The sequence below is a fragment of the Atractosteus spatula genome, chromosome 15 (genome assembly GCF_055471065.1).
Source record: "Atractosteus spatula isolate fAtrSpa1 chromosome 15, fAtrSpa1.hap1, whole genome shotgun sequence".
NCBI classification, from domain to species: Eukaryota; Metazoa; Chordata; class Actinopteri; order Semionotiformes; family Lepisosteidae; genus Atractosteus; species Atractosteus spatula.
The window spans coordinates 15981041-16008176 of NC_142720.1; the positions used below are offsets into that span (position 1 = coordinate 15981041).

The 27136-nt window shown below is 37.2% G+C and overlaps 2 protein-coding genes across 2 annotated transcripts; one reads left to right on the forward strand and one right to left on the reverse strand.

Annotated features, from left to right (window-relative positions):
• Positions 1–405: 405 nt before the first annotated feature.
• Positions 406–13541, forward strand: LOC148820112 (lutropin-choriogonadotropic hormone receptor-like). Its single transcript, XM_088934313.1, has 11 exons — positions 406–578; positions 1497–1568; positions 6010–6084; positions 6406–6480; positions 6639–6713; positions 6829–6906; positions 7763–7831; positions 8830–8904; positions 10158–10346; positions 11457–11528; positions 12013–13541. Exons 1-11 carry the CDS (start codon positions 406–408, stop codon positions 13217–13219), a joined length of 2160 nt encoding a protein of 719 aa, XP_088790439.1. The 3' UTR covers positions 13220–13541.
• A 2244-nt stretch (positions 13542–15785) lies between these two features.
• Positions 15786–27118, reverse strand: gtf2a1l (general transcription factor IIA, 1-like). Its single transcript, XM_088934196.1, has 9 exons — positions 27095–27118; positions 26359–26460; positions 25688–25811; positions 24956–25008; positions 22753–22846; positions 21019–21602; positions 20426–20671; positions 16137–16226; positions 15786–15893 (listed from the first exon to the last, which is right to left on the reverse strand). Exons 1-9 carry the CDS (start codon positions 27116–27118, stop codon positions 15786–15788), a joined length of 1425 nt encoding a protein of 474 aa, XP_088790322.1.
• Between the last annotated feature and the right edge of the window lie 18 nt (positions 27119–27136).

Here is a 27136-nt window from a genome sequence, read left to right on the forward strand (position 1 = left end):
TACCAAGGTCCATCACTGAACTCTGAAATTAATATGCAACAGGAAAATTGTGTTAATGAAAGTGAATTAAAACACGATGTAAAGCTAAAGCAAGAGCTTTACTGTGAAAAAGAAGCAATTTATTCCCGAAGTGAAAGACCTCTGAAACTTTATAAGATCGTTCTGCACGCGTACGGGAATTGAATTCCGCTCAAACCTGCAAGATTATACACTACCTCAGTCGACCAGAACAAGCCTGCAAAAGTGATGACGTAAACGTTTCAATATCCCGAGTAGGAGAAGAAAAGGTACAAAAGACTATCTGGGCATGTCAAAGTGATCGTGAGTACTACTTGAACTGGTTGCAACAGCTGCTTTACTTTCTTTTGCCTTCAAAATACATTTTTGGGAGAAAAGTCTGTCGGAATGGCTGTGCGGAGTGTCGGGCAGGTGATTGCCCTGTCCTGTGTGCTACACGTGAGTCTGTCAGCCCTCAGTTTCTCCTGTCCAGGGATCTGTAGGTGTTCAGAGGACAGCATCATCTGTACCAGAGAAACCCAACTCGCATCCAAAGGGGACTTTTCTTATATTAGAAATTTGTAAGTACTGTATGCTATCTATCCCTTTTGCAAGTACTTCTCGAATACTTTTCGAATTCCGTTGTTTGAAATACAGTAGTACAGAGGAATATGTAAATGTATTTTAGAATCTATGCACAGAACGTTAAGTGTCATCATAAAATGGTTGTTTACTTTATCATACATGAGTTATTTGAAAGTTAGACGTAATACAAGTCAAATAACGGAAGAAATGTTATACTTTTGTCAGCTTGTTTGTTATTCAAAGGATAATAGTTACTGGAGTTGAAATGGCACGACTTGAGGGAAAATAAGTTTCCCACTCATTTACTTAGGAATTGTTTTTTTAAAGAAGCAAACTGTTGCGTTGTCTATAAGAGGAAGTGCAACCGTTTTCTTTCTCTTCTTACTTGAGTTATTTATTAGGTATGAATCACTTTTAGTTTGCATTAAGTATTTGAAATATTACTTCGACGTTTCAATCAGTGATTGTGCTAGAATCACTGTAAACGTATATTATGTGGCAATATATACATTATCGGAATGGGTGACTGTGTGTTTATTCTTTAGTCGGAAACTGAAATTGAGACACACCCTCCTTCATCTATTAGCAAAGAATTGTGTTTTGTTGTTGTTTGTTCTGATATGACTTCTACACTACCATTAAAGTGAAGTTGCACTATCATTAACAAACTGTACAGGGATTGTGATTCTCTTTTATCTCTTTTATCTTAATTTGCCTATATCCACAGATTTTAAATGTTGATTCAAAAGTGGCTAACTAGGGCTGACTTATAAGTTCAGATCACCAATTTTTTTTAACTGTTCTCTGGTTGAAATACTTCAGACGTGTAGGGTTGGATGAAAACTAGTCACTGCTGTAAATAACTTATCTGTGAAATGCTCCCTGTTTTTAAATCCATTTTCTTTTTTTTCTAGAAGATTAACTCATCTTCCTTTCGAAGAGATCCAAAGTGGTGCTTTCACTGGACTGATCAATGTGTCGAGAATGTGAGTTTGAAATCCATTTGCAGTTCTTATTAAATGAGTTTTTTTATGAACAGTAGCCCTGTAAGGATTACCGTGACACAGCAGTGTCAGTTTGATTTATGAAACAAAACAATCTATTCCGAATGTGATTAATGTACTGTGTGTCTCTTACTGAAAATACTGTCTAGTGGTAAAAGACTGTATTGCAGCAAGCATGTTAGATAAGACCGTGTACAGCATCAGGTGAAACAGGTTGCAATACAAAGTAGTGAAAGTGCTGGCATATTACAAGATATACAGTACTTCATTATGCCATTGGAAGAATGTTCACCACCCTGGTGCTTTTGCATTGCTTCATATAAATAAGCTACAACTTGAAAATATTTTTGTCTTCTGAATAACCGGTCTGCGGTATGTACTTAATATTTTCAAAAAAATGTTTTCTTCTGTGATCATTTTAAAATAGTGCTCTGGAGAACTCAGTTATATATTTCTGAGACGCTTGCTCAAGAAAATGATGTTTATTTGGATATTGGTAGGTTTGTAATAAGAAAAGCAGATCCAATGCTTCTTTCCTGAACTGACAAACTGATGGCCAAATCTATCTGATGGGGAGGGTGTGGGACTGTGTGTGTGTGGGTAGTGTGTTGTGCTTCCAAATCAGCTCTTAATGAAGCGTGGATAAAATGGAGTGTTGTATCCCCATATATCTGCACAGTCCTTTCAGATGTCTGTCAACTTTAATAGCTAACAGATACAAATGTGGGATATTCATATATTGGGCAGCATGGAAGTGCAGTTATTAGGATTGCTGCCTTGCAGTACTGGGGTCCTAAATTCAATTCCAGATCTTGGGTGCTGTCTGCATGGAGTGTGTTCCTCCAATATTCCAAAGACAACCTTGTAGGTTAATTGGCTCTAGGAAAATCCGCCCTGGTGTGTATGTGTGTTCCCTGCAATAGACTGGCATCTTCTTTAGGGTGTTTCCTGCTTTGCACCTATCCTTGCTGGCATCGTATTGCATCAGAAAATGGTTGGATGAATGGATTTTTAAAATGGTACTTATAAAAACATTGAATCTTTAAAATACATTTGCAGAGGAGTCTCAAGGGTCTTAAGGAGTCTCAAAGGAGCACTAAGGGCAGTTAGTGCTTTTGGATTCTGGACTGGATTGCCTTGAGTCTGAAGTCTGCATTTTCTGACTGTGGCCCCATGGATTTTTTCTGCGTGCTCCAATGTCTTAACACAGTCCAAAGAGATCTTGTTTAGGTTCACTGGCATCTCTAAATTGTCTCATGTGAACATATTAGATGGCATACGTTCCAGCTCACTGTGAGCCTGCATTGGAATAAGTAGTTATTATAATTGTATGGGTGGGTCTTTGCAAGAAAAATGAATGCAAATGAATATGTATTGGTCAAATTTTAATATGTTCTGGTGATGTCTAATGAAACAATTTCAGACACCTGTGAAAAGAGCATGTTAGATATGTAGGAAGGCAGCCATTGAGCAATTTATTGTACAAATAGACTCATTATACAGACTTGACAAGAACAATAGTAACATCTAGGAACAATGTTTGCCTCTGGTGGTAATACAGAATGAACACATCAAAAGAAACATTGTTTGGATGAAGAAGGTGAAGTGCATTTTTCATTTAAATTAGAAAATGTCATTACCTATTTAAAGAAACAAAAAGGATTCTACAAGAACAGTAACCTGTTAATATGCACAAAAGCATAAAGACAATTACCTGGGACCCATTTATTAGGCCTAGCAGCATGTGTCTTGTTTACTGTGTGATTAAAAATTTAAATAAGAGGAGCAGGGATTGCAGAGTGTTTCAGGAATCTGTGCCAGCAGCTGTGACTGTCCTTTGCTGAGGAACCAAAGGCTCTACTTCAGAAAAGAATGTACACATCAATCAATAGATAAGTGCAGATGATCTATCAATGCATTTGTGGATCCTTTGCTTGGCTTCCCATCTACCCCTCTCCTTCCTAGCAGGCCCGGCTGTATTTCATTTTTCCATGTGTTTGCATTGATATTCTTGCCATCTCAAGAGACAACAGAATATTCTCTAGCGTGTTGTAATAAGGACTATAAAGTATAATATTGACAAATGTATTTGCAGTGTGAAAGATTTTCTGGTTGTTTAAACAGTCCAACTCGCGTGGGTGACTCACATTTTTAAGAATAAATGATAGCAACATACTTTACAACACAAACACAGGGAGTAGCGCTGATTATTGTAAAGGTAACGGTGACTGACCATAGTTTCTCTGAAATGCATGCATAAATGAATGTTTCAGTAAAAAACAAATGATAATACAGGATATCATTATTGGCGCCTTTCATTTTCTGAGCTCTGTTTTTGACCTTGTAGACTTAGGTTTTTTGAACAAATGTTTGATTTTTGATCAGTTTATGATAAGGAACAGTTAAGAGCATTCTAAATATTGCAAAAACACTGCAGCAAGTTAACTGTTTTCTCCTTTGCTCTGCATACTGCAGTCAATCTATTCATACTACTTAACATGCTTCTGCATATCACCTTCCTTAAAGCACCTATATCCATACATTTTAGTAACCACTTTATTTGTAGAAGGTCACAGTGTTTCAGAGCCCAGTCCAGCAGGCACAGAATGCACAGCGGGTCTACACCATAGACAAGACAACAGTCCATTACAAGGCACACACACTGGGACAGGGGCAGTTTAGAGATGACGGTTAACCTGGAAACATGTCTTTGGACTTGAGAAAGCTGGAGACCCTGGAGAAAACCCACACTAAAATGGGGAAAATATACAAATCCATATAGAAAGCTCACCCAGACCAGAATTGAATGCAAGACACAATAGCTGTCAGGCACTAATTGCCACTGTGTTGCCCCTCAAAATACAATGACTGCAAAATCAAGACAAGAGTTTAAATTACACTTAATACAAGGCTCTGCACCTGACAATGCAAGGCACAAGCTCATGTCACCTGTAAATAGTAATTATACCTGTATATGCCACCTGGGCAGTCTGAACCATAGTCATTTTAAACTACATTATTGCTACGACTGGCAACAGCTCTTTGAAATTATACCATCATGCAGGGATAAAAATATGATGATAATCTGAATGCCTATAAGAGCGTTTATAAGTGTTTTTATGTTTGGCAGTTCTGAGATATTCAATTTGTGTGTTGTACTTAAAACAAGAAAATTACAGCTGTTATACACTGGTGGCGCAAAACAGTTTGCCATTGTACATCTTAAAGAAAGTTTGAAAACAAATTTTAAGTGTGTGAGAGAAAACAAGACTGGGAGATTGTAATCCATTGTGGAATGTTATAATTATCTGTGCGAATGGGTATCGAAAACTCTTTGCACCGGCTGTGTAGATGACAGTATGAAAATCCAATTTCTGTTTTTCTTTAAATAGCATTTGCATTTGCAAATACAATTTAAAGGACATGTTAATTATGGAAAAGCGCACATCTTCTGAAATTATAATTAAGGCAGATGCAAAGACTGTGGAGAAAAATGAAATTAGGTTTTTGAAACGAAAAGCACTGCCGCACTGACGCCAGTAGTAAGGAGCTATTACAGACAAGGTCAGGTCAGTGTCTTGTTTACCTTTTCAACCTGGAAGCCATTTATCTTCCCTGAAATGTGGACTTATGGGTTTCGAATGACATGATCAGAAGTAAACAGCATCCATTTTTAGCACATGAAATTTGGCTGCACACTCTTTTATTCTTTACTTGCAGTTGTTTGTTGACACAAACCAATGTTAATCATTAATGTTTCTCATCAATATAATACATTTCTAATATAAAACTCACAGACTAGTAGCATGTGTGAGTGTGGCCACCATTAGAAACAATACAAGCTGAAAACCTGCAGATCACGGATGCTACATGATAAATGGCATTCGGGATACCATCTACCACTACTAGCAGAATTCTGTAGCACCTAAACACTCCTGACCAGGCCATCATATGTGTTCTGTTTTAAACAAGAATTAGTGTATTGTTCTGCTCATCTTTGTGATGTGCATTAACTTCATCTATATAAAACTGTGATTCATCCCTTAAGAGGACTTTACTTCGCTACTAGTGATTCACTGAGGTACTTCTTCCAACATACAGTAACAATGGCACAAAGGTGTTATTCTCTTGATAATCGTGGGGCATGTTAGCTCTTTTCTGTGCATCTTGTCTCCTGTGCCCAATTAACTCTTACTAATTAGGTGATTGAGTACTTATGCAAAGTCAATCGAGTGTATTATGGTCAGTCATAAATGATCAGTTAATCAAAATGACACTAGAAACATTCTATCAATATCCAGATGGATATTTATTATTTTTTAAACATACAGTACATGTTTATTGGTTTGGTGAGTAACAAAAACACAAACAGCATATCCACTCAATAATTACCTCTGATAATTTCTCCTTGTCTCTGTCACAGCGAAATTGTCCAGAGTGATTCAATCAAACGAATAAAAGGACAAGCATTTGTGTATCTCCCCAACCTTTATGAAATGTAAGTGTCTTTCTGGACTTGATAATGACATTTCTACTACAGTATTAACACCGAAGGCTTGCTGTAAAAGAATCGTGTTGATTAAATGGAAAAGAGGAGATTGAGAAACCTAAACAAAGGTTAATTAAATTTCATGTGGAGTCCAATTTGTTGTTAACAAACAATGTTCATGACAACCCAGACTAAATCTTTAAAGCTAAAAGAAAACACGAGTTTAAGCCATTAAACACAGCATAACGCAGCATTCAATATTAGGTTTTGGTTATGTTATTGTCTTGAATGTTTGAATCCTTACTTGTTTGTTCTGTTCTTTCTTTTTAGAGTAATACAGAATACAAATCGGCTTGTGGCCATTGAGAAGGGGGCATTCACTAATCTAACAAAGTTAAAATATCTGTAAGAATTGGTGTGAGTTTGTTGTGATAATGTTCCATGTTTTCGTAATAATGTCCAGTGTCTTTTAGATAGTAGGATTTCCAATTGCTTGCATTGTGCCATTGTCTGTACTTTCCACCTTTATTTTTAAGAAGTAAAGTATTGTTTCCTTTAACCAGGAGTATCTGTAACACTGGAGTCAGAGTGTTCCCTGATCTGACAATGATTTCCTCGCTGGAATCCTCCTTTCTTCTGTGAGTATGCAGCAGGCTCACCTGGAACCTGATAACTGTTGATTAGACCTAAAATGCTGATTGCCCACAACCACTGGAGCTAGTCTGATCATCTCACTAGCCTTTGTTTCTCCAGGGAACTGGGTGATAACATGCACATAACCACAATCCCACCCAATGCCTTTCTGGGAATGACAGAAGAGTATTCACTAATGTGAGTAAAGAATTGGGAAGGTAAATCTGTGAAGAACGTTATTTATCTTAATCACCTTTACTAAGGTGTAGAGTAACCTTTATGAATAGATAACGTTTAGGTTTTCCTTAAAAATCTGTTTCTTGTTCTTTCGAAATAGATCTGCCCTTAGAGGTATTCATATCTTATATTACTGTATATTGGCTTAATAGTGCAAAATCCTTATACTTCCTTTGGCTAATTTTGAAATTAATTAGGTTTGCTGGTCTGTCTTACCACAAGATGGTATGCTGGTCTCGTATTTTGAACACATACAGCTTTGTGCACAACAAACTCATCTTCTCTAACGATGTGACGTGCATTGCACCATGATAGTAAGCCTTTAAAGAATCAGTAAAAATTAACAGTGGCTTAAGAACATGAAAAAGTGCACTGCATGGTGTATAGAAAAGTAGGAATCCTAAATGGCTACACAGCTGGAAATTATGGTAGTTCAGCTAGTGGTAGACTAATTAATCTAATGAAGGATTCAGTCACATTATTAAGAGTTCGAGCAGAATTAACTACTATTTTTTCCTGTTATGACCAGGTATGAGTATGACTGTTACTGACAAGGAATCAGCAAGGATTCGGAACGGAAAATGTAAACCATCTCAGACACATGCAAACTTCAAACTGAAGCCATCCTAGTTCAGACTTGAACTCAAGAGCCTAGAGCTGTAGTACTAATTGGCAATATGCCATTTCACCCAAAATGCAATATTAGATTCAGAATTGTAAAGGTTCTGAGAGAACACATATAGAAACTGAGTACAAAAAGTATGTGTTTTCTCCCTCAGTTTCACTGAAGGAAAACGTTTCACTGTTTGTTTTTCAGGAACCTTTTTAAAAATGGATTTAGAGAGATACAGAGTTATGCCTTCAATGGAACAAAACTGGATAAACTGTACGTATTTCTTTTTTCTCTTCAGAGCTATCCATAAATGATATAACAGTAAACCTCAAAAACAGCTTGACAGTCTGATGTGATGAAATTCACTTTCATCCCAGAGCTGCTGGAGTTATCCAGAAAACACATCATACTTTGACACTATTATTTCAAATATTCAGTGGGGTGGTAGTCTCCTGTAATCACTGGTACTTTATGTACCAGTAAATACATATCTTTCAGACAAAACATTGATTATAATGCCGGTGCAGTGCTGTTTTCTCATCTGTACCATATATTAGTTTTGTAAAACAATATTTTATCCTTCACTTTTGTTTCCATATACAAATGAAAGAAGTGAAGGCTCTACAAACTAGCAATGGATGTTTATTGTAATGGATAAACAACATGTGGGGTCAAATCATAGAAATAGGTTTTTGAAATGATTATGCTACATGTACAATTGTGCATTTCATCTTAGAAGATGAAGATGGTTCATGCCTAGAAGATGGTTCATGCCTTTTCACTTGTGAAAATACAGTATCTTCCTGCAACTTCTTCACCTTTAGAGGAGAACTAAAAATACCACTTTTATTATTAATGCTAGTCCAATTATTTGTGTGAATATACACTTAAGTGAATGTTCCCAATATTAATCTGCTCCATACATAACACTACATTAATGGATGTTATAAACTGAAGTTTGGGAAGGATAACAAGTCAATCACACACAGCTGTACCTAATCACCACCATCCATCTCAGCCATTCCTCCTCCACCCCATCTCCACCTTGCAGCTGTCCCTGGATCACTCAGCCTGAATGGGGTTTGAGCCTCCTCGTCCTGTGGCCAGGAGGCTGCCCATTAACCAAGTGGGTTAAGCCAAACATTAACATAAAGCCAGATTTATATGATACAGAGCTATTTAAAAAAAAATTCATATCTGCCTAAAAATGTATAATTTACGAAGTTTAATAATTATTGCCTTAAATTAATTTCTCTTTCTTTTAATCCTAGAGTTCTTAAAGATAACAAGTATCTGAGAAGAATTCACAAAAATGCCTTCAGTGGAGCCACAGGACCGAGTATTCTGTAAGTTATTTGTTTTTGACCTTATATACTATAATGACACCAATCCCTTAACCTAAAAAGGTCCATACTATTTACTTACAGAGTAATAGCAATATTTTTTGTTCACAAATGTTACATCCTTTGTGGTTAGAGAAGCCCAACAAATATGGCAGGCAATATACTAAATTTGAAAGGGTTCGAATTCTACAGTCTAAAATCATTGTTCTTTTCACTTCCTTATACAGTACCTCATGTCATTATGACCTTTGCTAATGGACTCCCATCTTATCAGCTTTAATTGTAGATGATATATATATTGTCACATCCTAGGTGCTCTGTATCACAAGAAATCAAATTGTTCCACATAAGAGGAGACCAGATATGTTTCTTTATCACTGAATCTCAGTCGTCCTGTCAATTTATGAAGAGAATGTTTAAGAGGAAAATATTTAACCTGGACACTGTATAATGCTATTCTAAGATAGTCATCCAGTATTGAAAATATTCCATTCGCTAGGTAGATCATTCCTGCTTGCAACAAAGTGTTAATACAAAGCAATTTCTTAAGTCCTGTAAGAGAACTATGGTGCTAGCTTTGCCCTGACAGTAAAGTTGGGTTTATTTTTCTATTTCTCAAAATATAAATATCAGTTTACAGCACAAATATAAATTAATTGTACCATAGCCTTTTGCTTCTTTTACACAACAACCTGTAATTACATCTATATGGCATGTTTGACAGCTCAGGGAGAGAAGGCAGACTAGGTATCTTCAGCAGCTGTCATGACTGTAAGACACCAGGCCTGAACACCACTAGGAAATGCATCCCTTATTATTAAATGTCATTCACAGCTGACAGTGTGGCATTGAAATGCCTGGTCATTCAATAGTGGGTTAAAGCAATTGCAGGTGATAGCAGCTTCAGAGTCTGCACTTTCTGTGTGTTATTGCATTGTAGCTATTTTTGGTTATGCAAATAGGCAGGTAATATTGTAACAAAGTTGTATCACTAACAAGCCATAGCTATTAAAATTGATGATCAAAAAGCTGAAGGCTAGATACAAGTTCATACATTTTAATGTTTTTTTAAGATGAACATTTCTTAATATTTTGTGATGTTTAGTGATTTAAAAAGAATGTTTTAACTTAAGGTTTAAGGTTTCTCTAAAAATACCCAAGGCAACGTGATCTGAGCATCACGGGGCTCCTCTTTTGCTCAAGGTCCAGTGTAGGGGTGTGTGTGTAATAGTACAGTACAGCAGTGTGTTTTTCAGGGACGTCTCCTCCACAGCATTGCAATCGCTCCCAGCCTGGGGTCTGCAGTCTGTGAAGGTGCTGACCGCACGTTCCACTCACGCCCTCAAGACGCTGCCCCCACTGGACAGCTTCCTCAGCCTGCAGGAGGCCCAGCTCACCTACCCCAGCCACTGCTGTGCCTTCAGGAACTGGCACTCAAAAAAGGAGTAAGCAGGCTCTTTATACACTGCCACACACAGTGTGCGCAGGCTTGACTAGCTGTCTCCACTGTCCATTATGGGACCAAAAGAGAGGACCAGACTCTAGAATATGAAAACAACACCATGAAAATGATAAATTGATCAATGGTGTAGGCAGTGTGTAGGCAAGTATCAATACAACAATGGTGTAGGGAGTGTGAAATAGTTTTTTTTGGTTTATCAATGTAAGGAGTTTGTTTTTCCTTTTTTTCCAAAGCGTGTGGTACATTTTCCATCAACATTGACCAAGGTCTTTTACAGTGGGGCAGGTTCTGACACAAGTTGTTTTTTCCACAAAGTTACATCTTCATTTTTGTTGATGAAACATGTACTTCATAAATAAGCACAGGGGGCAATACTTTAGGACCTGAAAAACCTTGTACTGCTTCTGGTTTTACTCATTTATTTTTTTTTCCCTTGAAAACAGTTTGCGATTTACCAGTATATTTTAAAGCATATGGTTAGAAAAGTCCTCTGCACTTCAATGAATTTTCTGTGTGCACTTAAGTTAAGCCTTTGAGAAGAAGGCAAAGTTTTAATAGCACTGCTAAATCATTTCTCCACTGAAGCACTATTGCAATCTCTCTGGAGTGGTTGTGTAGGAGAAAAAGAGAAAAAACTAATCCTAAACTAATAAGGCTTTCATTTTCTCTCAGAACAGCCACACTACCATGAGACTGGACAGAAAATGGGAGTTGTGAAATTTGAAATTTGATTAGGAAGATTTATAACACTAAATATGCTTCTGTGACCTCTGTAGGAACTAGAGATGTTGTATATTTCACAAAAACTCCAGATTTAGAAGGAATAAAAGCATTATGCTACAAGGTACTATAAACATGAAGAGGAAGTACAGATTAATTTACTGAGAGGTATCAGAAACACAACAAATATTATTGGTTTTAATACTTATTTGTTGTGTTTTTAATGGCTGTCAGTATATTACTTAATATAGTTCTAAAAATTTGAAGTTTTACTAAAGCTGTGTAATGCCTATAGACAAAATTTAGGAAGTCTATGATTGTCTCACATTTCATGCTACTTAATATGAACCATTTTTCTCCTTTTTTTACACAGAGACCGAGCCTTTCTGGGCTCTTTTATGAACCTCTCCAGGCAGTGCCCAGGTGTCACAGACCAGGAGATTTTGTAAGTCATTTGTATGTTGACAGAAAACAACAATACATTAAAAAGAAAATCAGCTAATTAGCTTCTTAATGAGTTTCCAAGAATCCTTTCTGCTAATCAGCAAAGCAAATCATTATAAATGATAACAGGTGTGCTAAAAATGACACTTCTCAAATGCAAATATATGTATAAAATTCCATGAGTTAAAAATAGAGCCAGTCAGAATATCTACTGTGTTGTATGTATTAAAGGAATGAGACCAATTAATTGTTTTGTAACATTCATTTCATTATTCATTTTTCACTAATTAAGAAATGAGGAAAGATTAACAACAAGGGAGAGCACAGTTGGGTTAATAAGTACCAGTGTAGTAATTATGTGTACATTTTTATAATGAATATTGACAGTTTTTGGCTTCCAATGCAAACATATTTAATGCACTTTAATTCATAAACCTTGCTACTGTACTTAATGTTTCTATTAATTTATTGAATTCTGACTTCAGATATCCCTCTGACAGTGGCCTTCTGTATTCAGAAGACAGCAGTGATATATTTGGTATCAATTTCCACTATCCAGACCTTGAATTGTGCGTAACAAACACCCATATTAAGTGTACACCAGAGCCAGACGCCTTCAACCCTTGTGAGGACATCTTGGGCTACAACTTCCTGAGAGCCATCATCTGGATCATAGCCATCTTTGCCATTGCTGGGAACTTTGTTGTGCTCCTCGTGCTGCTCACCAGTCATTACAAGCTCACCGTTCCACGCTTCCTCATGTGTAACCTTGCCTTTGCTGATCTCTGTATGGGCATCTACTTGCTTCTTATTGCCTTTACTGATTACAAGTCCAAATGCCAGTATTATAACTATGCCATAGAGTGGCAGACGGGAGCTGGCTGCACCATTGCTGGCTTTCTGACTGTGTTTGCCAGCGAGCTCTCGGTCTACACGCTGACTGCGATCACCCTCGAGCGCTGGCACACCATCACCTACGCCATGCAGCTGGAGCGGAAGCTGCGCCTGCGGCACGCCACAGCCGTCATGGCGGGCGGGTGGGCATTCTCACTCCTCATGGCTCTGCTACCCATTGGCGGGGTGAGCAGCTACAGCAAAGTCAGCATGTGTCTCCCGATGGACATCGAGACGCCCATGGCTCAGGGCTACATCGTCTTCATCCTCGTTCTCAACGTGATTGCGTTCTTTGTGATTTGCACCTGCTATGTGAAAATTTACTTGACAGTGCGCAACCCCGAGCTGGCGACCAAGAACAGCGACACCAAGATCGCCAAGAGGATGGCAGTGCTGATCTTCACGGACTTCCTCTGCATGGCACCCATATCTTTCTTTGCGATTTCAGCTGTGCTCCGCATGCCCCTTATCACCATCAGCCATTCTAAGATTCTTCTGGTCCTCTTTTATCCCATCAACTCCTTTTCAAACCCTTTCCTTTATGCAATCTTCACCAGGGCATTTCGAAGGGATGTCTTCATACTACTGAGCAGGTTTGGGTGCTGCAAGGCCCAAGCCGACCTCTATAGGACCCGCAGCCTCTCTGCGCAGAGGTCAGCGATGAGAAACGCCAGCTCACTCAGCAGTGCCAAAAGGAGCTCTCAGGCTATTCTCTCCCTGACTACCTTTTCGTGCCAGTGTCCTGCAGAAAAAGGTTCAAACGGACACTGCTGCAAGCTACCCTTAAGAACAATCTGAAAGGGATTTGTGTTATGGAAGGCTGGGAGTTTGCAGTTTGAATTTCAGGGATTTTATGCAGGTGGTTATGAAGGACTGCTTTTACAATACAAAAAAGCACAAATAGCTTTACTATGTTTTGAAGAGACATTGAAATGTTAATAAAACCCAAACCAGGAGGGAATAACTAAGGTGCTTGATTAATACACAAATATATATTTTGTGTAGTATTTTTGTAATAAAGTCAAAATATTGGAAGAAAATCTGCTTTATATCTATTTTTACTAGTTCTTTACCAGTTAGTGGTATTCATCGTACAGTAAATCCTTCTGCAAACTGTATATGGATCCTCCCCCAATTTGTTGTTACATTTAAAGTATAACTATCACTTTTTATTTAATAAATCAGCATTATTTTCATTCCAACTCCTAACTTGTGAAATGATTGCATTTTTTATTTATGTTAACATTCATAATTATAATTATTTGTATTTAAGTATCAAAGGTAAATATTTTAAGCATTGCAGAAATAAAACAGCAAATATTAATACATTGTGGCTGGAGAAAAAAAAAAAGAACATTGCCTGGAAAAAAATAGCATTTCCACTTAATGAGTTGTAGCTTTTGCTGAAAAGGCCAGCTAACAATTAGCAGACAGAATCAGGACACCTTGACCCAGGGCATTTGAAAAATCACAAAGTAAAGATCACACTGTCATCCATTTTGCACCTGAAAAGGCTGCTTTTTCATCGTGAATTCTAGTATGAGGGATAAGATCTTCAGATTCAAGAGTTTGGGACAATCCCATAATGAGGGAATTGGTGAATGCAGTGTAAGCCTCAGTGCCTTTTTCGGCTCATCACCAGCAGGCTTAAGAGTCCATATTGTATCCAGTCAAACAAGGGAGAGCCCCTAATAAATAAAATCATGTGATCAACCGAAAGATTCAAGTTAAAAATGTTGAGAAAGATAGAGACTTGGGGAACCAGAAGGATACAGGTTTCCCAATGTAAGATATCAGCATGTTTTCATTCATTTTATTATAAAAGGTATGGTTGACTTTTAATCTGTTTTAGGTGTAGTGAAACATTTTCAAAAAAGTACAGGTTATGAAAAGAATAATAATTTCACAGGCATCACTTCATCCATTTAAAGTGGATTTCACTGCACTGACCCCTAGTACCTTTTCATGCACTTAATTTGATAAGCATAACGATATTCCACATTGTGCAACAAGAGTTTTTCCAGTCATATTTACAAATCTGACCAGAACATAGTGATAGAAATTTGAGTGCATGCCTGAGAGAACAGCACTGAAGTGAATCTGGATCTAATAAAAAAGTCTACTTGAAACTCAGGAAAGAACAGCAAAATGAGTTATTTTATCTGTGAGATGCCATGTACATTGTGATGTTAATTTTCTTCTTACTGCTTATTGAGATCTGGTGGCATTTTATCATTGTCAATGTACCATCCTTAATCCTATGTAATTGTGCAAATATAGATTTATGAATGTCAAGCTAGTCAAAATATGCATGAAAGAATGCAAAGCTCTACACAATATTGGCAGCTTAATACAGGCAAAAAATGAAACATGGTACTTTGCAATCCTTCAAAATGTCAGTACAATAAAATGTGGACTCAGACAGACAGCATTCATGATGAAGAATCTAGTCATAGCCCAAAGTGTATGCACAGAAGTCCCTATTCATCATTTCATTAGTACTTTGTTTAAGATTTCAGTTTAGATTTTATTTTGCTTCAGCAAGATTTTATGTCAAAAGAAACATTTCCAAAGTGTTTTGTAAATATGCAAGCACCAATGTACCCAAATCTAGGGTGATACTGAATGTATATATTTACCCAAAACATTTTTTCATATTCTTTGTGCTATTTTTAATTCACGATACAAAAATACCCTTAATTAAAAATTCAGGCAGCTTGTGTGCATGCAACACATAATTTATTAAATTTAACCAAAAAAATACAATGCAAAGCAATGTTTTCCATTTATCATCACATGTAATGTTTGGCAATTTTAAATATATTTCTTTGAAGAAGACACCTTGTGTAATTTCACAACCAAAAGAAGTAACAGAGCTGCTATATTTTCCAGATAAATCTAGGCCAATCTGAAGTGGTGCTAATGAGTGTTTTATAATTCCATCCACAAAACAGCTTTAAACATTCTGAAACTCATTTGCAGTCAGACTGCATAATACAGCTGGATAAATTATGTACGAATACAGCTGTTATTAGTAATATTGTGAATATTTCTCCTGATGGAAGCTCAGAAGCAACTTTCCAAATGAAGCAAACAAATTTAATGGCATTACAAAAAATAAACCAGAAAAGCAATACACTATAATAGCTTATTATAAATCCTTCCAGTCCAACAGCTCAATTTGCATAGACACTTTAGCTTTGTAGTTGTTGCTCAGTTCATTAAACATCACATTTGCTTCACATCAACCTAAATAAAGTTTTTATCTTCTCACAAACCATGCTTACATCAGGGTTTCAATCTGCTCAAGTCTTGCTGACCCTAAACCCTTCTCACAAGCAAACTGCTCCCTCTCCTGGTACCCTTACCACTCTGCCTCTCCAATTGCTTTAGAGAAGGCATAGTCCTTTCCCCCGAAGCTCATTACTCCATCTTTGAGGTAGAATTTCCATCTGTTCTTGCTGCGATGAATCTAAAGTTAGAAATATTTCCAACAGCACATTCATCAAAGAATATTTTATAATTTGATTTGCAAGAAGCTCACAGGCATATCAGAAAAATGCATTGAAATCCTGGAGTGAATACCCTTTAATGATTGAAATGTTTGATTGCATTGATATTGAAAAACTATTACCCTTATTTTGCTGAATGAGCCATCTTCCTCATTTCACACATAACAGCTGCAGCACTTTTTAAAATGGGAAATGTTACCTACCTTATCATACTGGCAGACAATAACGTTGTCTGTGTCAAACAGGTCTGGTACATCTTGCTCACTGACATCATCTCCAGAATTTAAAGGATCCTGGGAGAGTAGAGATTTACAGTAAACACTTTCCAAACATAGCAGCATTCAAGAGAAATAACAATGGACTATGTAATTAAGGAAGATTACCCAAAGACAGAGGTAAGCAGATGCAATATTTCATATCTGGTGACCTTTCAAAACTTGAATGAAACAGTATGAAGTTCTAAGAGGGAAGGTAGCACTACTGTAGAAGTTACGGTAATGACTCACAGGGGCATCTGAAAGCTTCCACATTGTTCACAACAGACTAAATCATAGGTTTCACAAAATAATGATATAGAATAAGTGCCTCATATATACAATGAAAATTTAATCTGAAAATTACTAGAGACTGGAAAAAGTGCTGCACTAAACAGACTGACCATCTGTTTGCCCACATGCATATTTTCAATTAATATTTAATGCTTTCTGAATTCAACACATGGAAAATTCCACTGGAGCAAACCCACCCCTGGCCTTCACCGGATGGGTAGAAGGAGAGGATGCAAGCAGCTGGCAGGGTCTGCCCTGCAACATTGTTAATAAATTTCAGGATGAAAGTTAGTATGTGGGTTCAAGATCATAATGGCTCACACAAGGTTACTTCTAAAATGCAAAGTCTCATGTTCAAGGTCAAAAAAGGCTTATTTCATGCATGCTAAGGAACTGACAATAAGTTGTATGTCTTTGTAAGTGACCACAGTAACCATGAGGAAACAAAGTCAAGCAGGATTTGTAACACCATATGTTTCACGTTTCTTGTTATTGTGAAAATGGATGTTATTCTGTACATTCATGTGAACATGACTTGATATACCAACCGTCTGCAACAGGTATTACAAAGAACACAATATGTTTGGATTGGTATCCTTTTACTTACAGATTAATTTGTTTTCTAAACTGTTTGCTGTATTTTTTAAAAGAAGAGCAGATTCTTCACAAAATATAAACACCATCTTCTTGGCTCAGACCCACTTGTTTGTAAAGAAAACCCAATTGTTTGTAAACTGAATTGCAGTTGTACTCGAAATACTGAACACAACTCTTTAACATTAAAGATTAAAGGCTGGTGTGCCTCTTAAAATGCTTCAAAAACTGCAGAACAAATAGAATTCTGTTTTTGAACCATTTCCATCCCTAGAGGAATAGCCAAGATCAATTTCTTCCCCAGTATGATCTACATTTTTATTTGTTCTAGACATTTCATCATCCCAGGGATAACAAATTCTAAAATTCAAGTCACTTTATGCTTTTAACCAAGGCTTCATGGGATATATCTTCTTTTAAGAATACCTGCTGTTTGGGACACTAGGATGCATGAAATAATGTACAGTATATCAAAAACTGGCTCATATATGACTGGAGTAGAATACATAAACTTCATACTTATCTTTACACAACACCCACAGTCCCCCAGAAGTACAACTTATAATACCAACGGGTTGCTTTTTTTTAGCTCCTTGCCAATTTCATTTTTGAAAACTTGTTTAAAAAAAAATCGAAGACAATTTTCTACCAATAATTTCTCTCAAAATTGTATGTCTAAGGCATCTGTGCATGTAACTATCTATTACTTAAAATGAGCAACAAAAACCTCTGGAGAAAGGAAAAAATAGAAACCAAAGAATATGAATGTCAATCAAACTCTAATTGCAGCCTCAGACATGTCATGATTCCCTGCAAGGTAAATGTCAAAATGCTCCTGAACATTCTCTTCTATCTTCTTCAAAGGCGAACAATGCATTGTAGGGTCAGACTTGCAAAAATTTTAAGGTGTATGCTACTTAATGTGTTCTCACCTGGTTAATTCTCCTTAGTTAATGGATAATATATCATCAATTCAGTGCAAAACAAAAAAAAAAATGAAGGGCAAAAAAAGAAAAGGCGTCCTGGCAGATTTCTTGTACTGTGTTCTGACTGCCTTTCAAGCTGTGCCATACAGACCTATAAATTATCACCTGCTGTAAATGGATGACAGCCCCCATGAAAACTCCATCAACTACTGTCTGAGGGCCAGAGTGAAAACTTACTACAGTAAGAAAATGTGAGGGAGAAATGGAACCATAATCCACCACGCATCGATCAAATTTTAGTGGTCATTGTTAATAAAAGGGTTCAAGCAGCCAAACACGAGACACTAGACCTAGAGATGAGAAATCATGCACTCTTCTCTTGCTGCTCCATCAGCTTTCCTTCATGTTCATCTAGTCTGCAGGCAATGTTCTCGAATAACCCAGTATGGTACGAGTTCTGGGTCTGTCATTGAAAACACCCACCATTGTTGCCCATGGGCTATAGGAAATATTTCTTCTAAATTCCTCTTTCAATACCTTTAAATACATAGACAACAGTCTCCCAAAACCATTTTCAGGTTCTCAAGATTATTATTTTCTAAAAGTCAGACAGATTTAAAAGTATCCTGAACTCCAAGCCGAAATCTGAAAAATAAATTCAAGTTTAATTTAAAGAAAAAAAATGCTGCCTGTGGCTATTTCTGAAGCATATTTCAGAGTGGGTTACAATAATTATTGATGCTGAGAATAACATTTTGTGAGCACAGGTCACATTATAAATGAGAATATATTGTGTTTTTACAAGTATGCATGATAAACGCATAAGACACCTGTTTACATTATCCATGGATTTTGAATTTTGATTCAATGTTTTAGGTATCATTTTGATTCAATAATGATTTAAAACCTTCTGAATGTCAGTGCTGGTGAAAATCAATAAAACAAAAAGGAACCATTAAGCCCCACTTATCAAGAGAATACCACCTCAGTGCTATCACTTTGTTGTATACTCTCTAGTTATATATCAAGGTTTTGTGTAGACCATCCCAAAGGACATCAGTGAGATGCAGAATGAATATGAATGATACTCTAATTATGTACAACAGACCAGTCAATGGAGAGGTCCAAGCATGATGGTCTCGACAGGAGAGTTGTTGCTACAGACATCTACTAGTAGTATTTGATGGCAACCTGATAGTACAGCATTACATTGACCACTTCCCATGACCTCAATTTCTGTCCTTCCTGCAAGCTCATCCTGACAAAACATTCCAACAGGACAACACTTCTCATGCTGCTCGTGTAACAGTGGCTTTTTTGCGAGACGAGAATGATGGTTATGCCATCAATGCCAGACTTGAGCCCTGTTGAACATGTGTTGTACAAGCTGGGACAACGTGAGGCAACTAGGACTATGACAAAAATGAACAGATACATGCCTGGCCAGCCTCTACAAGCCCAATGGAGCAAAATCCTACAAGAATCTATAAACCACTGCAAAGCAAGCATTGTTACAGCTTATATTCCTTCAAAGGGTGGACATACAGACTACTAATTTGTGACTTTCACAGTAGACCCCCATTTGAGGACAGATGCTAATCTGCATAATGAATTTACCTGTCTGTTTAATAAAACGTAAAGGCACTTACTACAAAGAAATAGTGATTCCCATGACAGTTATTTTTGCTGTATAGTATATAAATCTACAGACAGGAATATCAACAGAGTAAACATTTTGTATCTATAAAAAGTCGCTTTCAGTAGTCCAACAGCACCATCTGTTGACAGCAGCCTTGCAGACTTAAATCCAAATGCTTCTTTAAATTCTACAGAAGTCATGAAATACAAAGGAAATAACACAAAATTAACATTACTTGCAATAATAATTAAAATTACCATTTATCATAAAACTTATCAGAAAGACATGCTTTCTAAAGATAAGTAAATTGTTTCATTGCTTAACACATGCTGTATTTCATCCAACTGAAGGATTATTAATGTTTGACTTCATATTTTTCTTTGATAATTGTATATACCTAAGAAGCTTTAAAAAGCAGAAATGTAAACGGAGCATTCTTACCAATGTACTATTTTGAATTACATTGATCCTCCCAAGTCCAATGACATACTGGTAAGTTAATTGGCTTCCGAGAAAACTGGCCCAGGTGTGAGTGTGTGCATGTCTGTGTGTGTCCTGCAACAGACTGGCATCCTGTCTAGGGTGTATCCCGTCTTGCACACATTGCTTACTGGGATAGAATCCCACTTCCACACAACCCTGTAAGTGCTCAGAAAATGGATGAATAAAATTACATTAAGTGCAGCATATAAGCATTCTATTGATACCAGATTTGGCTGGTATTAAAATGTTTGGCAAAAACAAAAGTTCTGTCTACCTCAGTTTTCTTTTATATTTCTACTCACTTCCTCGACTTCCTCCAGAGGTGGGTCATCGTCAGTGTCACTTGTGGAGCTGTCTGAAGTGCTGGTCCCTCCTCCTCCTTCCAACACCTTCAGGTCCTCTGCATCAATGATCCCCAGGAATTCATTCTCACCCACTTCTCTGAGAGTGCCTGCACCTTCGTCAGAGGAGCTGTCACACGTACCATCAATCTGGACTATGTCAATGATGTCATTGTAGTTGTAGTCTTTTGTCACATTAATCCCAGGCTTTAAAGAAAAATAATACTACACTGTATAGGGTTGGCATTTTAAAAATAAAGCACACATTAGCTCGTCATCTTTTTTCACTTCACAAAGCCTGTTCTATTTTTAAGCATGTATTACCAGTCCCTAATGGGAATAAAAAAGAAAGCAGAAATTATTTAGGCAAATGAACTGAACTGCAGTAATAAATACTCTAAAGCATCCGAGTCAAACACAAAAAGTGAGACATCTGTAATGCTAAAATGTGGCTAATTGGTGAACTAAAGGACTATATTATTGCCCCTAACAAGCTTGCTTTTAGATAAGCCTAATGGGATTCATTGGTATCTTGTAGACGTTTGCTATCTTACCTGTGCAGAAACCTCTGGTTGACACTGGAGATTAATTTGTTTTACACTGCTGCATTCAGATTTCTCAGGCTTTTCAACCACCGCACCAGGATCCTCATTGTTACGCACTACATCAGCACTAAGCAGGTGTGAATCAGGCTTAACCTGAAAGCTACCGAGCTGGGCAGGAAAGGCCTGCTGCACTGAAGATGCCTGGCTCACATCAATCTGTGGGGTGTCCCCACTAGTTTGACCATCGCTCAAGCTGTCACTGTGCTGTAACAAGATCTGACTGACTGCCACCCCAGGCTGAATGACTAAAGGTTGCTGTACAGGTGGTTGTATGGATTGCACACACTGGCCCATGACAAGCTGTTGCTGCAGAAGCTGTCCAGAAGGCCCCTGCTGGAACAGGTCTTTCCTCTGTTCAGGTAAGGACTGCATGACGGCTGACTGGATTTGGACTGAGGCAGTCTGCGGCACAGCAGCCTGGGCCTCAGGAGCCTCACGCTGTTCTAACAAGTGCTGGACCGACTGCTGCAAAATGCGCTGACCTCCTGGAGCCCGCGTCACCATCACAGGGACATTGACTTTGTACAAATGCCCTGCAGAAAGAAGGAAACAACGAGCTAAGTAACACAAATATTGATGTACTCATCAATACACTCCAACACAGCACTTTATTTTAATGAATGCTGAGCATCCATTTTGTCTGCCAAGTAACAGATGTAAGGAGAAGCCCATTTATCATTACAAAGCTGGTATCATGGTTTCTATGGAAATCTAAATTAGTATACTGGATTCTATGTGAATTGTATGCAAATATTAAGAAATGGACATTTATTCAAAAAGGAAACAAGTTTAAATTTTTATCCAAAGCTACACAGCTCAGCATTTCAGCAATGAAAAAAGTATAGCAAGTGAATCTTGATGTGTGCCTTCAACATTCTCCCCACAAATGTAACAGGAATGCCTCTCCTAGGTTACTAAAGAGCTGAATCACACAGGCATTCATCATTCATGGTTTTGTGCTGTCTAAGCGCCATACTTTTGCTCCAAGCCTGTATTTTTTTACAAAGCTATACACTGCACACTTCTAATGAATTGTTCTATTCAGTTTAATGGGAACAATAGAACTAAAGAAAATAAGGAATACAATACATTCTAATTATGAGTCAGTTTGAGAATGGACTCTTCCCTGACATTTTAGTACTGAAAAACAGAGTTCTCTTTTACAAAATAATTTTTACCTTGCCAGGCCATTCTGATACAGTGGATAAAGAAGTGGATACAGAAGACCAGAAATTGAATTGGTTAGAAATAAGGTTGTATACTCCATTATAGAGAGTCACAATAGCACAGGAACATATTTCACCTAATGAATACACCTTTCCTCTAACCATATTTCTGTACAGAATAATCTACAGCACACAAGTGCATACCCTGAGAATCTGCAGATTTTACCTCCTAGCTTTTCCCTAGGGTCTAGAAGTGAAAATGTAAGTGGATGTTTTTTCTCTATTTAAATGTCACATTGTCTCAAACAGCACCTTTTATAGCTCAGAAAATTAGTTCATGCAGTAACACATTAAGTGTGTAGTATTATCAGAAGGTCTGAACCATTTGTTGATAACAAAAGCTTCATTCCCAGGAGGCATTTTAAGCGAATAGAGAGAAGATTATTCAGTCAGCAAAGGTTGGATAATTATGCAAAATGTAAAGAACTAGGCTATATAGTACCCAATTACCCTGTACCTGAGGATGTTTGTAGTGTGACTCCAGCAGGTATCTGAATAGGATAGCTGACACCTTGAGGGAGAGAGAGAGTAGCTGCTGACCCAGAATTGTTCTGAAAGCAAAGCAAGATTTTTTTTAATTAAACCTTCATATTAAAAAATGAATTATATTGTCCTCTTATGCACAAGCATCCTAAAGAAGTTCTGAAACCTGTTAAACTTCTTAATGTTCTGAATTCCATAACATTGACTTTAAGAATGTTTACAAACATTTATAGCTAGCAGTTTATTGATCCAAGGTCTCGTCTACCTGGTTTTGGTAACTTATACCAAATACCTACAATCCTTTGAGTAACAAAAGGCCTTTTCTTACTTTTAAAGGCCCTTCCATGTAGTTTTCACTTTGTCCTCTTGCTCATGGTACTGTTCATCCACTGCACTGACTATCAACACCTCTGAGGATTTTGAATACTCGTATCAAACATTATCTCCATTACCAGGCTTATAGATCATAAATAGAAATTACACCGTCCCCCTCAAATACCATTTTAATGAAACTCTGAATAAACTACTTCTGTACATCATATTAACATGTCAGTATGACCTAACCCCATGCTAGTCATAACATGGTGTTGAAAAGTCTGTCTCCAGTAAGGAGTATGAATGTTCTTCTCAAAGGGATTTTTTCCATTTTACAGTGAGGAAGCTCATCACATTGTTGATGATGGCTAATTTTCTGCATTGCTGCAACACTGGGCTATAATATAGCCAAAGCTACACAAGCCAATCATTCTGTAGTTTTATTCAGTGGCGTACCACCTCTATTAGTTACCACTATCACTCTAGCTCTATCCATCTGCTCTAGATGGCTGCATTACTTCCAGTTTTGAATTCCATTTTATTTGCAGGTCAGTACAGGGGTGGGAGGGTAGTGTACCCCTTTTTATACAATGATGCACACCCCAAAAACAGATAATTGCTGGTAAGGTCACAGCAAGCTAGAGTCTTGCAAAGTGGGACTAAACTTGGATGGGAAGTCAGTCCGCTCCAGCGTTGACACACACAAGTCAGCCAGCACAAGACAGAACCGCCCATTAGCCTAGGCAGCAGGTCTTTGTTACGTGGGAGAAAACTGGAATAACTAAAAGTTATTTCAAATTCTAAACCTGTCCCACTTGTGATGCAAGAGATCACTGCCTACTCAGAACTAACATTTAATTTATAAAATATGTGTTATTCATCTGCTCAGTAAATATGAAATTAAAAAGTCAGTCTCAAGATCACTAAAGGGTTTTCTCCTCCATCAGTAATGCTCATGTTTCTCTGTCCTATTTGCCTGCTCCATGTACTGCTTTTTCATGCATGCATTTTGAAACATGGGCCAAATGAAATAACTACAGGAGACAGCAACAATGAAACACTGCAATAAAGGATTTTAAAGGTTTTCTTCAATCAGCCGGCTGGTTTAATTTTGTTGGCATGGATTTCTTTAATGTCATCTCACCGCTGGGGGAGAGGAGCAATCTACCTTCACACAGCAGTTTGTTTCATGGAAGGAATGTCAGACAGCCTCAAAGGAAGGTGCCATTTGGAAATGACTGAACACACCTTGGGCAGTAAAGGAATGATTAAATTCTCTCTGTGCTGCAATTCAGAGGCAGTAATAAGCCATTCGTGATCCCAGTCCTTTGCAAAAATACGGGTTTGTGAGATTCCAATGGTAATTGTGATGTACAGTAGGCTTAACTACATATATAGAAAGAAATATGTAATTGAATTAGTAAGTATACATTTTTTTTCATAAAAGGAAATTTTTTAATGAGTTCCACTGCATTTCTCATAATCATTCAGGAGCTCTCTAAGAAACAGAAATTGAGTTGTCCTTTTGAAATGTTCCCTTATTATATGGAAATCAGCAGGAAATTACTTCAACATTTTGAACACATGAATAAGCCCTTAAAGTTTTGCATATAAGAAAATCACACAAAATAATAGCTTAGAATTGTATGATTTATGTATCTTTTTGTACATTTTGCACAAAAGTGATAGACCACAGTTTTAACCAATTCAGGAAATTGACTGTATTTTGAATTACTGTAAGCAGCATGTCTTCAAACTAACCCTTTATTAACTTTTCAATACAACATGCTGTATTTCAATATAATTTGAAGCAATATTAAATCCTTAATATGTTAAGATTCAAAAGACCATTTACAACTTACCATATCTGCTGTAAAATTCTGAACATTTTGGCCAGCAGGTATAACTATCGAGGCTGAAAAAGGAGTAACATTTTTGGAAAATCAAACTGCATTAAAGAAATTGACACCAGGCAGTTAAGAACACAACATGATTAAGAAATCAGACATTTTACACTGTTCACTTTCCATCCTTCAAAGTTTTTTTTTCTTTTGTTTCTCTGGGTGAATTTCCTTATCAGGGACTTGAGAGGTAGAGTCTCTTAAAATGTTCTTTTATTGGTCTTCTTTATAATAAGAATAACTGCTAATGCTCGGCTTTAAAGAGCACTGCATGGGGGGAAACGCAAGGAAACAATATGAGTGTGCTATCAAATGGAAGGAAACGGTTTTGCAGTTGACCTTGGAAGATCTGGATAACTGTGGAGCACTTCAGAGAACGAACACTGGTTCAGAGAAATGGATCCCTTTATCCTAAGCTGAAGTGTTTCATGGGAGGCTCTAACTGAAGAGAACTAAACTGCAGGTAATATGTCAAAGAGAGCATAACAAGCAAAAAAAAAAAAGAATATGAATCAAATTACATGTAGGACAGACAAGGAATAATTCACCAAAAGCTAAAACTGGTAGAATGTAGTCTCTGTACCAGAGACTGCTACACCCAGGACCTTTAAAAAGAGACCAAATGTTGAGCTGACATTAGTCAAGTTGCAGGTACATAAGCAATAGAAAGTGTTTACAGAAAAATGAACTAACCTGTTGGCTTCTGCAGTGTTTGAGCAAAGCTAGCTGGGAGCTGCAGAAGAAAGTTGGATGGATTTATGGCGTCTTTAACAAAGCCCTCCACTGCTTTCGACTGCATAACCTTGGATTCCCACATCTAAAAAGAAATCCTATTGTCTGATTTCTGGCAATGATATTCTGATTGCTGGAGAATGTACATATCCATTTAATATATTAAACAGAATCAACAGTAAAAGTAATAAAACATTATCCATATTAAAATGCAGTATTTTAGCAACTATTTTAATATTAATGCGCGTTACTAGAAGTGCATCACTACAAAGAATACATGAGTTTTAAAAATAAACAAATGTTGATATTAATAAATTGACGTCAAAACAATATAAAAATTATTTCACAAATATAATTAAATAATATAACAATAAACAGAAATAAATGGTAGCACTAGCTATTTTATTTATATACATAACACTTTCAGTAATTTCAGAGGAAATGGCAAATAGCACACATTAATCACATGTAAAGTATAAACATATTAACATCATATATATATATATGTGCATACAGTGTCTACACAATTGGGACAGAAGCCTTTGTGTTTCTGCTGAGGAGCACCTCAAGATGACTTCCAGATGAGGTGAAAAATGAGCCAGATTGTAAAGGATCCAGCATGATCATCTCACCTGCCTTAGATCCTGCAGCACTTGCTCTTCCACACCTTCATCAACAAACAGCTCACGTACACCCTCAATGACATCCTCAATGATGGACTTGTATAATTTAGGCTGCATGGGGGAGGGGAGAGAAAGAGCAAAGCAACAAAGAGAGAGTCAAGGTGCAGCTGAGATACCCAAATAGACCACTGAGCTGAAGATTAATCATAGCATCCAAATCAGTCATCACTTCTTCAGAATGCTGGCGTTTTGAGCCCTTACACAATGACTGCCAATTTGAACTTGGGAGCCTATCACAAAGGTCTTAAATATAACTAAGAAAATTGAGAAAAATATTAAGCCCTGATTTCTAAAATTGTTTTTGGAGATGGCTTGTCAGAAAGGACTCAAAAATCAGAATACCACACTTGCAAATAGCTTTATAAAAGGGCAGGTATGGCAATTTTAACGCTGCATTGTTGGAAGAAAAATAAATGCTTTTACAGACGCAGGCATCGCAAATATTAATGTGTTGTATTCTAAAAAGTTCCCCCCAAGCAACAATCTGCACATTAAATAATGAATACTGTTATAACTCACAGCATAAAACTTGTATCAGTCGCACAAAATACTGGACACTGTTACTTGATTGCTTATCAACTTACAAACGTTAACAAGTATAGGGAGGGTATACGTAAATTACAATAGATTCCTATTGTAGATTGCTAGAGATAAACTGTAACTAAAAATATATCCATGCGCTTACCACAGGGTTTGAGTTGGACAACATTTCGGAGGCTGTTGAGAT

What these genes read in the sequence shown, in the direction of transcription:
- LOC148820112 (XM_088934313.1), top strand. Translation starts at nt 406, where the DNA reads ATGGCTGTGCGGAGTGTCGGGCAGGTGATTGCCCTGTCCTGTGTGCTA. An exon ending in CTAACAAAGTTAAAATATCT is followed by an intron (nt 6,481 to 6,638) that starts GTAAGAATTGGT and finishes TCCTTTAACCAG; the next exon opens with GAGTATCTGTAACACTGGAG. An exon ending in GTCACAGACCAGGAGATTTT is followed by an intron (nt 11,529 to 12,012) that starts GTAAGTCATTTG and finishes TTCTGACTTCAG; the next exon opens with ATATCCCTCTGACAGTGGCC.
- gtf2a1l (XM_088934196.1), bottom strand. Translation starts at nt 27,118, where the DNA reads ATGTTGTCCAACTCAAACCCTGTG. An exon ending in AACACTGCAGAAGCCAACAG is followed by an intron (nt 25,009 to 25,687) that starts GTTAGTTCATTT and finishes CTCCTTTTTCAG; the next exon opens with CCTCGATAGTTATACCTGCT. An exon ending in CACACTACAAACATCCTCAG is followed by an intron (nt 21,603 to 22,752) that starts GTACAGGGTAAT and finishes TTCTTTCTGCAG; the next exon opens with GGCATTTGTACAAAGTCAAT.